Raw genomic sequence first — 15,288 nt, forward strand, 5'->3', positions numbered from 1 at the left:
AGGCCATTTGAGTCTCTCTGCCTCCTTAGCCAACATGGCTTCAGAGCATTCTGAGGGACCAGATCTAAGTATGTACCCCCACTTTCACAGCCTGGATGAGCTCTGGTCTCCACACACCATAGGAAAGGTTTCTGCCCACCTTTGAGTGTAGTTTCTGACAGTCTCTGAAGTTGGCAACTTTCTTCTTGCTGCTCTTTCACCCTACATGGAAACTTCTTTATCACTCACCTTACCACCTCATCATGCCTTCTTCTCACATGCTCATTTTTTCCCTATGGACTGGGGAAGATAGAGGTTATTTTTCCTCCCCTGTGCCCTGGAATGACTTTTCCTCTGTAAAGGCTGGTACTCCTCTCCTCAGTGTAAAAGACCTATGAAAAACCTTTCATAACCATCCACCTCCTGCCAGCCATTTCCCTGTGCAACCGAATTCATGACACAGGGCTGGGTTCCACATGGTATATAGCTGGTATATATTTAACCTGTTCTTGGAAATGTCTGCTCTTAAGTGTTCTCACCTTCTGCTTGGTCATGTCTAGGAGCCCCACGGAGTATCTGTCACAGTTGAGGAAGGCGCGGACTGTATACAGGGCTTTGTGGAACTGCCTCTCAATGTCTGTAAGCTCTTCAAAGACTTTGCTACCAGACCACAACAGTATCTGAAGAAATACAAAAACATAGTTAGTGTTCCTGAGGCACAGAACAGCAGCTCACAATAACCAAGAATAACTGCCCCTGTTTTGTAGATGGAGAAACTGAGGTTCAGAGAGGTGAATAATGGTGCAGCTTCTGTTGGGTCCAACTCTTTCCAATTCTTTTATCTCTTAGCTTGTTAATAACAATGATGATAACATACATTGACAGAGCCCAAGTACCCTACATACTTTATCCCATATCCCATAATTATCCCCATTTTTCAAAAGAAGAGCCTGAAGCTTGGAGAGGTTAAGTGATTTGCTCAAGGTCTTAGAACTGGTAAATGGCTTAGCAAGGATTCAAATACAAGCCGGCTGACATGAAAGCGTATACGTGCAGTCACCCTGGGTTACAGCTTTACAGACATCCATGACTCATGCACCCCAGGGATGCTGGGAGAGACTGTACGATACTTCCCAGGCACTTCTGTTACTACTGCCTTCTAGTTTAGCACATCATTGCTTAAGGAAGAGGACACCTTCAGTCCAGTTCATTCCCTCAAGTCAAGCCCTTTACCTGGCCACGTCGAGTCTCACAGTTGTGCAGGTAACTCAGGTGGAACACCTTCATGATTAGATTTGCAAAATTGAGGTACTTGAGAAGAATCTGAAAATCAAACAGCATGAGGAGAAACAGATGAGAAGGAGAAGTTCCTCTTCTGGCCACTTCTAGCATCAGCCGCTAAGTTTGAACATTTTCAAAGCTTCATCCGAGACAGTTTGAGCAGATGGATCATGGAAAGCTGACTCATAAAATGTTGCATTATGTGAAGGTAAAACTCACAGAATGTAGAATGTCAATGTTAATAGAAGTGTATTCACGAGAAGTTGCTACTGTTCATTGAGTTTGCAGGCCCTGTGATAAGTCATGTATGTATGTTATCTTGATGGTCACAAATGACCTCAAGAGATATTATAGATACTCTCTATAAAAGATACTATAAAATCATTCCCATTTTACAGATAAGAAATCTGAGGTTCAGAAAAACGTGCCTAAGTCAAACAGATATTAGCAGAACCAGAACCATTATCCCTGCATTCTTATCTCTAGAGCCCAACATCTTAATCACTATTCTGTCCTGCCTCCCCCACAGATCATCAGACCACTAACTTCCTTGTCTTACAAAGTTGGAAAGCCAAGGTCAGGAAAAATAGCAAGAGTCAGAGGATTTGTGAGCTGGGAGAATGTGCTGGCATGGCCCACCCGACAGTTTCTAAGCACTCTTACCTCTTCATCATTCTCGGTGAAGTGGGGCCCATCCACTTTATTCACAGCCATGATTATGGCCACCACGTCCTTCCCATTCATTATGGGAGAAGCCAAGATGTTCTTAGTCTGGTACTCTGTGAGGGTGTCCACGAAGTCACAGAAATGCTCATCCTAAAGGAAGACAAAGACAAGCGTGAGTGGGCAGAGGAAGAACAAAGACAGGAGAGCAACCCAGAGCCCCAGGTGCCCATGGTTACCGCTGTTGTTCATTCGCTCAGTCGTGTCTGACTCTTTGCAACCCCATGGACGCAGCACACCACTCAACCCTGACCTTCACTGTCTTCTGGAGCTTGCTCAAATTCATGTCCACTGAGTCAGTGATGCCATCCAACCATCTTGTCTCTGTTGTGCTCTTCTCCTCCTCCCTTCAATCTTTCCCAGCATCGGGATCTTTTTTAATGGGTTGGCTCTCCACATCAGGTAGCCAAAATATTGGAGTTTCAGCTTCAGCATCAGTCCTTCCAATGAATATTCAGGGTTGATTTCCTTTAGGATTGACTGGTTTGATCTCCTTGTAGTCCAAGGGACTCTCAAGAGTCTTCTTCAACACCATAGTTCAAAAGCATCAGTTCTTTGGTACTCAACCTTCTTTATGGTCCAACTCTCACATCCATACATGACTACTGGAAAAACCATAGCTTTGACTAGATGGACCTTTGTCAACAAAGTAATGTCTCTGCTTTTTAATATGCTATCTAGGTTGGTCGTAGCTTTTCTTCCAAGGAGCAAGCATCTTTTAATCTCATGGCTACAGTCTCCATTTGCAGTGATTTTGGAGCCCAAGAAAATAAAGCCTCACTGTTTCCATTGTTTCCCTATCTATTTGCCATGATGTGATGGGACCAGATGCCATGATCTTAGTTTTCTGCATGTTGAGTTTTAAGCCACCTTTTTCACTCTCCTCTTTCACTTTCATCAAGAGACTCTTTAGTTCCTCTTTGCTTTCTGCCATTAGGGTGGTGTCATCTGCATATCTGAAGTTATTGATATTTCTCCTGGCAATCTTGATTTCAGCCTGTGCTTCATCCAGCCCAGCCTTTCTCATGATGTACTCTGCATAGAAGTTGAATAAGCAGGGCAACAACATACAGCCTTGATGTACTCCTTTCCCAATTTGGAACCAATCTGTTGTTCCATGTCCAGTTATAACTGTTGCTTTTTGACCTGCATACAGGTTTCCCAGGAGACAGGTAAGGTGGTCTGGTATTCCCATCTCTTTAAGAATTTTCCACAGTTTGTTGTAGAGTTGGGATAAAGAGGCTCCCCATTCTCTTGTTGACAAAAGAATGAAACCAGTTCCATCTACTCCCCTTCATCAGGGACAAGGCAATTAGAGATGGTTTCTGCCCTGAAAGTCCCCAAAATCCAGTAGAAGAAAGTCTGAAATACACTAAGGGTTATGGAGATGTGAGCAAAGCACTGGAGGGACCCAAGCGTGGAGGTGGAGGGTTGGCTTTGTCTGTGGAGGAAGATTTTGAGAAGGCTCTCTTCCACTGATGACAGTTAAGCATAAAACAGAAACTTGAGTGAGGAAAAGACCTTAGTGAATATAACCATTGCAGTTGCTAGCAGGTGTTGTGTGTGGTGCTCATTGTATTCTTCCCAATGACCCAAGAGATGGGACCATTAGTAGTTCATCTTATGAAGGGGGAAACTGAAACTCAAGATTAACATTACTTATTATTTGTGTGTGTATGTGATTCAAGAAACTGCCCTCAGCTCTGCTGCTTCATCCAGGGAAGCTTCATTTCAGGGAAGCCTGGATAATTGTAGACCTGGGTCTGGGTCATTGAACCAAAGAATTTGTTACTTCCAGCTTTTATTTATTTATTTATTGGCTGCATTGGGTCTTCGTTGCTGCATGCGGGCTTTCTCTAGTTGTGGCGTTGGGGGTTACTCTTCATTGCGGTTCATGGGCTTCTCACTGTGGTGGTTTCTCTTGTGAAGCACAGGCTGTGGGCATTCAGGCTTCAGTAGTTGCAGCACACGGTCTCAGTAATTGTGGTTCGTGAGCTTTAGAGCCTGGGCTCAGTAGCTCTGGCTCACAGGCTTAATTGCTCTGAGACATGTGGAATCTTCCTGGACCAGGACTGAACCTGTACCCCTGCATTGGCAGGCAGGTTCTTATCCACTGTACCACCAGGGAAGTCCGCTTTCAACTTTGTTTGCAATCCAGTTCTAGCACCACACAGCCAGTCCAGTGAATATCCCCATTCCACAAATCTTAATGGAAGCCCCACTCTGTGTCAGGCCTTATGCTAAGCACTGGGGATAGAGGGAAGACTAAAATTCAGGCCAGCACACAGATGAACCACACAGAATTAACAGAATTCACACAGAATTAACACAGATAACACAGGACATAAAGGTTGGCTCAAAGCAGTGGGAGTGCAGAGGAGCACACACCCCCCACACCCCACCCTGAAGGCAAACTTAGAGGCCAGTATAGGGCGGTACAGTCTGGGTGGTCAGAAAGTGGGAACAGAGCCTGAATTGTTGTCTTAAATCCAAAAGAATCCACATTTCTGTTTCCTGGTTGCACTGTGCCCAACAGTTAGCGTTGCTGGGAACAGAAGCCAGCTGAGATGTGTACAGTTCATGCTGTTCTGAGAAGGAAATGTATTTTGCGGAGCTAATTCACAGACCTGTGCTAGAACTAGAACTTTCTCACACTGCACAAGTTCAGAGTGTGGTGCTCTGCATCTGTGGGTTCTTCCAGTTGGAGTGGGATTAAATAAACAGGCCCTCAGTGGGGTGGTGTATAAAAATAGAAAAATAAAAAAATAAAATAAAAATAAATAAATAAACAGGCCCTGTTGTCGATGAAGCTGTCTCAAACCAGGTGAAGGGTAAAGGAATTAAGAGAAGCCAGTAGTGCTCAACTTGAATTAGTGTTGGAGGATTAAGCAAAATCTCTAAAGAGGTATTAACCGCAAGGGTTTTCCATGTCACTCCCTAAGGGCAACTGATGAATCCCTAAATGCAAGCCTGAGTGGGACATGCCCAGACTCATTGCACCAAGTCAGCTCAGTCTTTCAGTATTCACTTCTGTCAAGGAAAGCAGTACTTGGGCCTTACCCGCATCTGAGGCAAATGTTACTGAGGCCACCAGTACCTTCCCTCCCACTGAGTTCTCAGCCCTAGAACTTTCTCACAAATAGGACAGCTGCCAATTGACTGGTGTCTGTATAATCATTGGCAACCTTATATTTTCAGCATATACAGAGTTCTCAACTGTGTCACAGAACCTCAATTTATCAGTGACGGAGGGGCCTTAAAGGCCACTTTGCTAAAACTATTTTGTTTATTTCTTTTTTATTTGGTTGTGTCTGGTCTTAGTTGCTGCATGAGGGATCTTTTTCTTTAGCTGTGGCATTTGAGCTCTTAGTTGCAGCATGTTGGATCTAGTTCCCTGATCAAGGATTGAATCTGGGCCCCCTGCATTGGGAACACTTTCTTAACCATTAGATCACCAGGGAAGTCACTAACCTATCTGTTTTAAAGCCCAGGAATCAGAAGTTGAGTGGAGAAAAGCCCAAAGTCGTTCATTCATTCAGTTGGCATTAACAGAGAGCCTTTAATGTATGCTAGGTAGTTTTGGCAGTGAACAAGACAGGTGAATATCTTTCCCTAGTAAAGCTTCCACTCAAATGGTGTGGACAGACAAAAAGCAAATAAACATCTGCTTTGAAGAAGAGAAACTGGATGATGCTATAGAAAGTGATGGAAGCGGGGGTAGGTTGAACCTGCTCTGGTCAGTCCTGGCAGGTAGGGAGGTTTCTCTAAGAGGTAGTGCAGAGAGTGAAGGCTCAGAAGAGCCAGCCAGACAGAAGTATATTCCAAGCAGAGGGCACAGAGGATGCCAAGGAGCAGGGGGCAATGAACTGACTGATCCGAAAAACAGGAAGAAGACCTGCTTAGTGAGGGAGATTGGAGGGCAATGAAGTCAGAGAGGTGGCACGCGTGCCTATGTACATGCTAAGCTGCTTCAGTCGTGTCTGAGTCTTTGTGACTCTATGGGCTGTAGCCAGCCAGGCTCCTCTGTTCAAGGGATTCTCCAGGCAAGAATACTGGAGTGGGTAACCATTTCCTTCTCCAGGGGATCTTCCCAACTCAGGGATCGAACCCAGGTCTCCTGCATTGAAGGCAGATTCTTTACCATCTGAGCCACCAGGGAAGCCCCTCAGAAAGGTGGGCAGAGGCCTTACGTGACAGGGCCTTGGAGGCCACTAGAAGAGCTTAGATTTTATTCCAATGTAATTCGAGACTGCTTCTCATTCCTGGAAACCCAGTTTCTCTTTTCAAACATCCTCTGTGCCAAGCTCCAGTGTGTCCCATGATGAGATCTATTTATTGAATAACTTTCACTCTCAGTGATGTACTAGGCCCAGAGCCAGACAGTTCATTAACTCTCACATCTTCCCTGTCACGTAGAACTCTCTCCTTCCCTGTTTTATGGACAATTCTCCTGCTCATAAGTGCAGAGCCACTGCATTCATTCATTCATTCATTCACTGATACACTGATCGGCTCATTGACGGATTGATTCATTCATCCACTTGTATTTACTGAGCACTGGCTCTGTGAGAGGCACTGGGTCTGCCAAGACCAGTAAGAAAGGTGAGGTTGTCCTCAGTGGGTTGTCACTGTATAGTGGGGACATCATGTAAAGTATGAACTCACAATTCAAGCCATAATGTGAAGAAAGCCCCCAGAGGATTGGTGGTATCCTGGGGCCCCAGGAGGTAGTGACTTGTTCTCTGAGTGGCTTCATGAGCCTGTCAGCAGTTGAAACCTCTCCAAGCCTGTTTCCTCCTCAGTAAAATCACAGTGTCAGACCAGGTTCTCTCTGAGGTTTCTTTCTGGCCTGGCATGACACCCAGGTGTCATAGGGCGGGAAGGAGAGCAGGACAACCAGTGTAAGAGCCTCTGGAAATGACAGTGCTTTTAGGTTCAGTCTTCAGAAATGGGATTATCACTGTCTAAAAGAAACTCACTGTTTTCCTTTACTCTCACATAACTACCATATTCACAACACTTTGCAAACCAGATATGTAGTTTTTTTTTTCCCCACACTGACCAGTTCTCTGACACTAGCTGTGTATCCAACAATTCAGTTCAGTTCTGACACTGTTTACCTGGAGAACAGGAACCTACAGCTGAAGGGCTCAGCCTTTCAAGACTGCCCCTGCTTCAGAGGCTAATGTCAAGTCATAGATTGTCATCTGTACTTCTGCCTGACTGGCTGTAAATCGAGGTTCCAGTCACCCACTCCTTGGGTTTGATTATTTGCCAGAAAAGCTCATAGAACTCAGGGAAGTATTTACATTTACAGTCTTAGAATAGAATAAGGGTACTGATTGATGAATTGTCAGATAAAGAGATATATAAGGTGATATCCAGAAAGGTCCTGTGTGCTGAAGATTCTGTCCCCTGGAGTTGGGGTGTACACTACCCTCCCAGCACATGCATGTATGTGTTCACCAGCCCAGAAGGTCTCAGAACCCTGTTTTTTGAGGTTTTTTTATGACAGTTTAATCACAAAGGCATAATCAATTATTAACCCCATTTCCAGCCCCTCTCCCCTCTTACGAGAATGTTGTTGTTTAGTTGCTAAGTCGAGTCCAACTCTTTTGCAACCACCTGGACTGTAGCCCGCCAGGCTCCTCTATCCATAGGATTTCCCAGGTAAGAATACTGGAGTAGGTTGCCATTTCCTTCTCCAGGAGATCTTGCTGACCCAGGGATCGAACCTGAGTCTCTCGAATTGGTGGGTGTGTGCTAAGTCACTTTGGTCATGTCCAACTCTTTGCAACCCTATGGACCATAGCCTGCCAGGCTCCTCTGTCCATGGGATTCTCCAGGCAACAGTACTGGAGTGGATTGCCGTTGCCCTCCTCCAGGAGATCTTCCCAACCTAGGGATTGAACCTGCATCTCTTATGTCCTCCTGCATTGGCAGGCGAGTTCTTTACCACTAGCACCACCTGGGAAACCCTCTTAAGAGAATAGGGGATGGGCTGAAGGTTTCAGGTGTCTAATCAAGGCTTTATCTTTCTGGTCCCCATCCAGGAGTCCACCAAGAGTCCTCTCATTAGAACAAAAGACCACCTACCACCCAGGAAACTCCAAGGGACTTAGGAGCTCTGTGTCAGATGGTTCTATCACTCAGGAAATTACAAGGGTCAGTTCTGTGTCAGGAACCAGGACAAAGACCAAATAAATATTTCTTTTTATAAATCACAATATCACAGCCCATTGGGAAAGGGCCATCACTTATTATTCACTCAATAAACTGTAATGAGGACCCATTCTGTCCCAGGCCCTGGGCTAGGTCTGGGGACCAGTAATGGTGAATAAGATACGCAGGAATAGACAAGCCTTGCGGGCTTTCCCAACGAGAAAGGGTAAAGAATAAATACACAGACATACACTGAATGTCAAGTAGGATTGCCAGATTTAGCAAATAAACACAGGGATTAATTAAGTTTTAATTTCAGGTAAACAATTTTTTTAGTATATCATATATTGTATACGGTATACTATAGTGTGAGCTGGACACTCTTGGTAGTTGTTTGTTTTCATTTTTGTAATGTAAGTGTATGACTGAGGGTTTGATTGTTGACATCCATCTCAAAGATGGCTATCTGGCTATCTCAAGTAGACACATTGTCAGCCACACACTAGATAAAGAGCCATGCCACCTCCTCACACTGAGGCTCCTTTGTTTTAAAGATCTTGGTTGATCTTGATAACTGATCATTTGGAGCCACTTTTTGCTTTCTATTTTCTCTTACCAAGATTTCAATTTCTGCTCTTATGTTTTAAATTCGCTAATAAAAAGTGAGCCCATGAAACCCTCGACCCTCATGAAAATCCTAGGCCAGAGCCCACTTTCTCCCTCTCTAACCTGAGACCTCCTTGTGCGGCCCCAGGTATGCAATGTAATTTCCAGGTCTTATAAGTAATAAGCCTTTGTTTTTTCAGTTTCCTGATCACTAGTGCTAAGGGGTATCTTGCATTCATCATTGGAACCACAAGGGCTTGTCCAGTCACAGCATTGAATATTGACAGTTTAACAGTTATTGGCACGTAACACATACTAAAATAGTTCTCTGGGGCCTCCCTGGTGGTCCGGTGGTTAATACTCACACTTCCATCGCAGGAGGCATGGATTCAATCCCTGCTTGGGGAACTAGGATCCCACATGGCATGCAGCTCAACCAAAAAAAAAAAGTACTCTTTGTTTATCTAAGATTCAAATTCAACTGGGCAGCTTACATTATATCTAGCAGCCCTAATGACAAGCTGCCCCCAAGAAGATCCCAAGGATAAGTAAGAATGTGTCAGAGCACGGGAGCCACATTACAACCACAGGAAACCCCATACATGGTTTTACATTTTTCAATGCAGTAATTACAACCACTTTCAGGTTTTGGTGGGGGCTGCTGGGAAGTGTGCTAAAGGCTAAGAGTATCACTTATTAGTGGTTCAGGGACCACCCACCCCCCAGTCTACACCATATCCCTGCTTCTTCTTCATCCAGCTCCCAGTGTCTGTCCACAGACCCCAATAAAGTATGATATCTCAAGGAGGAAGATATGTACAACTGAAGGACACAGGCTTGCTGACCTGAACTGACATCACTTCAGACCTGAGGCACACACCACGGGGGCTGCCTGGCCCAAAAGCTTCCCGGGAACACAGCCATCCCGTCCAGGATGAACTTTGGGGCTGACAAGGAAACAGCAGGCTGTCCTTTAGCACAGGGGCTCAGCAAACTCTTAGGGATATTTTAGGATCAGAGAGTCTACTTAAATCCTCAGGCCCTCAACACCAGGGTCCACAGAAGCTTTCAGCACCTCTGTTCTCTGTTTTTCCCACAAACAAAATCTAAACTGAAAGCTCCAGAAAGACAAGACTGGATTCCTCTCCAAGACCCACACAGACATGATCCAGCATCTATTCCATAGAATAAATTCCTTAACAGCAACAACAAAGTAGTAGTAATATTAACAAGGAGGAGAAGCTGCCGTAAGAGCCTAAACTATGCACTAAGAACTATGCTAGAGGAGAAAGAATTCTCTCCTTTTATCCTACACAACACTTAGAGAAGCTAGGCTTTCTCCCTCTACTCTACAAATCAGGAAGTGAGCCCACACAAGCTAAACAGTTTGCCAAGGCCATGTTATTAGAAAGGGAGTCTTGATTCACACCCAGATCTGCCCTCAAAGCTTAACATCTCAATTTTCTGCCACGGGATATGCAACAACCTGTTTTTTGTACACCGCACTTAGTTTAATGCACTCGTTTTATAGGCCAGGAGGAAGTAGAGAATAGCAGAGCAGTGATGGGTCTGGCACCAGTCAGAGTGCCTGAATTCAAATCCCTGCTCTGCCGCTTTCTGTGTGACTGAGAAAAGATTTCAATTTCATCATATGTAAAACAGGGATAATCAGTTATAAGTCTGTGACAACCCATGTTGGCTACAGTTGAAGTCTAGAGAGAGTTGAAGGGAGAACAGACTCTAGTCCAGATGGATGAGTCCTCAGGAAAGTTCCCAGGGTGCAGAATTACCCTTACCCTAGGAGGGGCAAGGAGAGAGGAACCCCATAGGAGATCTAGCCTAGCATACTTCAAAGAAAACCAGGTTCCACAAAGGCCCAAGTCTGCGCCTTTCATCTTGCCAAGAAACTCAAGGAACTTTCTAGTGGTCCAGTAGCTAAGACTCTGCCCTCCCAGTGCAGGGGGCCAGGGTTCAATCCCTGGTCAGGAAACTAAATCCCATGTACTGCAGCTAAGAATTCGCCAGCCCCAACTAAAGATTTCCCCATGCCATAACTAGAGGATCCTTCGTGCCATCACTAAGACCTGGTACAGTCAAATAATGAAGGAATTAATTTTTTTCAAAAAAGGAATCCAAGTCAAAAGGATAATCCATTGGAATTCTTACAGCTGTACATGTGAAGTCCAGGAAGCTCTGCTCTGATGCCTTAGTGACTTTGGGCAAGCCCCTTCTCAAGATCTTCTGACTCCAGACTTCTCATCCATTAAATAAGTCAGCTGGATGAGACAATCTCTGAAGCCCCATACCTCCCCAGCTTTTAATTTTAAGACCTTTAATCTGAAATTAGGTTAGAGATAAGGGGAACACAAAGTCACAAAATGTCCAGGCTGGATCTTGGGAATGACTGAACACAGGCTCCTGGTTAGGCCAGTGCAGCAATAAATGAGACCCACATGGGCCTTGCCAGCATAGGGCAAATATTGGGGTGAGACGGGTGTTAAAGGGATTATTGCAAAATTACCTGAGTGTGAGTCTTTTTGCTAAGTATTTGTTGAGCATCTTCTTTGTGCCAAACCTTTGCTATAAAGTGAACAATTGCTATAAAGTGGACAAACATTTGGTATAAAGTGGACAACAAGGCAGGCACGGTCCCTGGCTTCCAGGGCTTATTGTGGTAAATGGTTTTAGGGAGGAAACTTAGAGAAGGATCTGGGAGGGTCTCCCTGAGGAAGTGAACTTTAAGCTAAGATCTGAAGGATGAGTAGGAGTGGACCCTGACTGATGGTTATGGGGAGAACTGCATTAAATGATTTGCTGTAGGTGATCAAAGAAGTCTTTGTCAGGGCTGCCAGGAGAATCCCACAGAACCCTAAACTCTTAGAAGACAGAGCCAAGTGCTTAACCAAGTGGTCAATTTAGCATTTCCGTAATGACTGTCAGCCTATGTCTCCTGACGCAAAGCACAAAGTAAAAATAATATCACCTCTGTGACAGTCCTGCCAGAAATGCGTAGCCTGAACCTAAATGTGAAGACACATCAGACAAGCCCAAATGGAGGGCCATTTCTGCAGAACAAGTTGGCCTGTATCCTTCAAAAACAGAGTCATGGAAAACAAAGATAGATTGAGAAACTGTTTCAGATCGGAGACTAAAGAGACAGTGCTAAATGGGCATCATTGAGACGATTCGCAAATAACTGAATATGGACTGTTCATTAGATAAGAGTATTGTGACCACTGTCACATTTCCTGAGTTTGATCATTGTACTTTGGCTATGTAAGAAATGTCCTTGTTCTGGAAATACACAGAAAAATTCCTGGGGTTAAAAGGACATGTTGTCTGTGTTTGTCTCCCAAATGCCTCAGAAAAAATGGAGACATAAAGCAAATGTGGTAAGGTGTAAGTGAAAGTTGCTCAGTCGTGTCCAAGTCTTTGAGACCCCATGGACTATACAGTCCATGGAATTCTCCTTCCCTTTTCCAGAGGATCTTCCCAACCCAGGGATTGAACCCAGGTCTCCTGTGTTGCAGGTGGATTGTTTCCCAGCTGAGCCATCAGGGAAACCAGGTAAGGTGTAAACAGTTGATGAATTGGGATGAACAACATACAGTTCTTGGTACTATATTTTAAACTCTTCTGATTTTTTTTTTAATAAAAAGTTATCAATAAACAAATAGAATTCCCTGGTGATCTAGTGGTTAAGAATCTGCCTGGCAATGCAGGGGACACAGGTTCGATCCCTGGTCTGAGAGGATCCCACTATGTGGTAACTACTGAGCCCAAGGACCTAGAGCCCAAGCTCCGCAACAAGAGAAGCCACCACATGCTGCAAGGAAGAGTAGCTCTTTACTCACAGCAACTAGAGAAAGCCCTCACAGAACAATGAAGACCCAGAGCAGCAAAAAATAAATTAATTAAAAAAAATAGACAAGTGAAAAAAGAAAGAAAAGTGCTAAGTGGTCACCAGCCTCATCTTGGTGGCCGACAGCTCCCCATCCCATATACCCTCCCCTCCTAACCCCATGGAATAATGCCTCCCTGCCCCCCACTCCCACGGGGAAGAGGATACCTCCTCTGTGTTGGGGACATTGACGATCTTTTTAGAGAGCGCGACATGGCCCACCACTCCCATGTCCAGGGGGAACACGATCTCTGAGTCAGGCACCACCAGGCACTCCTCAAGCACAGCATCCTTGTGGACATTGAAGAGCCGGGTGGCCAGCTCTGCGATACCATTCCGGGCCCTGTACATGAACAGGCTCATGCGGTCAGCCTGCAGCAGGAAGCACAGCTTCTTCATGACATTGAAGACACACTTTTCGGCCTGCAGGTTGTCCTGAAAGTCCCGCAGGAGGTCGAAGATAATTTCACTCTCTTCCACGCAGCTCAGCGGGTGGTAGTTGCTGAAGTCCACGGCTGCCTCCCTGGGTCCCAGCAGGTCCGAGATGACCTTGGCCCGGTAGCGCAGGTTGTAGTACTGTTTGGCAAAGCCAACATTTGAGTCCAGAAACTTCTCTACCTCCTCTGCCGTCACCTCGCCCATGACTGGGAATTGCACTGTCTATTTCTGTGGATGAGGGTGAGCCTGGCCTAGACTTCTCTGAGTCTTGTCTGTGAACCTCGCTGGTGTGGCTGCAGAGCAGAGTGAGTGAGCTTGGGAGATTAAATCATTAATATTTCCCCAGAACAAGGATTATGAGGATCAGGGTGTTCCGGATGCTCCTGGGCCCCAGATGGGAGAGGTGAGAGTTCTCTTTTCACCTTGGTCTGCTAATAGGAGAAGAAAATTTGGCACAGAGCTGGCATTGAGATCAAGTAAAAGAAAACACCAAAAACAGAGGCTGCAAACTGCTAACACAAGACATCATACTGTTATAAACATGCTTTTCTCTGCCCTGTATGGTATTTTTCTTTAACATTTAACATGGAAGCCCATGTTTACTGTTTAAGAGGTTCATTTAGCTTCTCTCAGAGAATCAGAAGATCTAACAACTCCATATCCAGTTCCTCGGCAACAGAAATGGCTAGAGCTGAGAGGAACTGGGCATCCACCTCCCGCCCCTCGCCCCTCACCCCACTCTTCTGCACCCCCGTCCCCAGGATCTCCCTAACACACAGCTTCCCTCTGCACGCTCGCCACTGAACTTGCTTCCCTTGTGCACATTATGGGTCAAATCTCCACATTACATCTCTGAATTTGAAAGACCTTTATAAAAACAGGGTTTCCCTGGTGGCTCAGCTGCAATGAGGGGGACCTGGGTTTTATCCCTGGGTTGGGAAGATCCCCTGGAGAAGGGAAAGACTACTCACTCCAGTATTCTGACCTGGAGAATTCCATGGACAGTATAGTCCATGGGGTTGCAAAGAGTTGGACACGACTGAGTGACTTTCACTTTTCACTTTGTAAAAACAACACCTTTCATAGTTGGTTTTTTTTCTATTATAATACTCATGTTTTCTATAGAAAATACACAAAGAAGACCCTTAAAATCACCCATAATCCTGCTATTCAGAGGTAACCTTTAGTTAACATTTTTGTTTCTGTGCTTTACGTAGAGGCTTAACTTTCTATTGTCCTCAGTCCCTGATCTTTGGTTTGACATTTTAGGGTGCTTTTGCTGGCTTCAGTCAGTATCTTCTTGGGTTGTCAGTCAGAAACGCACACAATAGTGTGGGTTTTATCAGCTCCAGTGAGGCTCAAAATACCAGAATCCTCATCGGGTTGTCTCTCCTAACCCACTAGGGCAGGAAAAGAGTGCATTCTTTCTGGATAAAATACACTGTAGTGACTATGGATATATATATGTGAGAGCCTGGCACACCTGTGTTATAAACACTGTGGAATGTAGGATCATAGACTGTGCTTGGCACTTTGAGCTGTGTAAGTGAACTTTAATGGAAAGTATTAATAGATCACTTGCTTTATTGTAGAGTGTAATTAATTAATTCCCAGGATACTGTGCCTATTCAACACTGTGTATACAGATGACCCTTGGTCTGGTGGACCTTGCAACAACTTTTCCAAATACATCCACCGTAACTAACGTGAGCCCTCTGTCTGGAATGTGAATCCCTGGCTCGCCAGCTCCTCAGCCTCAAGGTCTCAGCTCATGCTAGTCACCCCTAATTGTCTTATCTAAAGGAGCCCCAATCACTCTCTCCCCAGTTCCTGCCTGCCATATCATCCATTTAATTCCTCTATGACTATTAAAATGTGTTTTCTTGTTTTATGTTTGTCAACTCTGTCTTCTTCTCTATACTGTGAGCTCTAGTGAGGGCAGGCACCTGTCAGGACTGATTGCTGAGCCTTTGCAAGGCTGCCTAGCATAATCCTTGATGCTCAGTAATGTTGTTTTTAAATGATGTTAGTGGTGGTTCATTTTGTGTGTTAGTTGGGCTAAAGGATGCCCAGGTAACTAGTAAAACATTATTTCTGGGTTTGTCATTAAGGGTGTTTCAGAAGAGATAGGGATTTGAGTCAGTAGACAAAGTAATGAATTTTACCCTCCCCAACACAGGTGAGCATCCCCCAATCCA

The 15,288-nt window shown here is 44.9% G+C and overlaps 1 protein-coding gene across 1 annotated transcript in view; it reads right to left on the reverse strand.

Annotated features, from left to right (window-relative positions):
• The window catches only part of PDE6A (phosphodiesterase 6A), a 74,646-nt gene extending 61,262 nt beyond the window's left edge, over window positions 1–13,384 (reverse strand). The window contains exons 1-4 of the mRNA XM_043913260.1: window positions 12,821–13,384; window positions 1,924–2,076; window positions 1,213–1,302; window positions 519–659 (exon numbers count right to left, since the gene is read on the reverse strand). Coding sequence (XP_043769195.1) covers window positions 519–659; window positions 1,213–1,302; window positions 1,924–2,076; window positions 12,821–13,294 — 858 coding nt within the window. The 5' untranslated portion in view covers window positions 13,295–13,384. The remainder of the gene's footprint in view (window positions 1–518; window positions 660–1,212; window positions 1,303–1,923; window positions 2,077–12,820) is intronic.
• Between the last annotated feature and the right edge of the window lie 1,904 nt (window positions 13,385–15,288).

The sequence above is a fragment of the Cervus elaphus genome, chromosome 9 (genome assembly GCF_910594005.1).
Source record: "Cervus elaphus chromosome 9, mCerEla1.1, whole genome shotgun sequence".
NCBI lineage: Eukaryota > Metazoa > Chordata > Mammalia > Artiodactyla > Cervidae > Cervus > Cervus elaphus.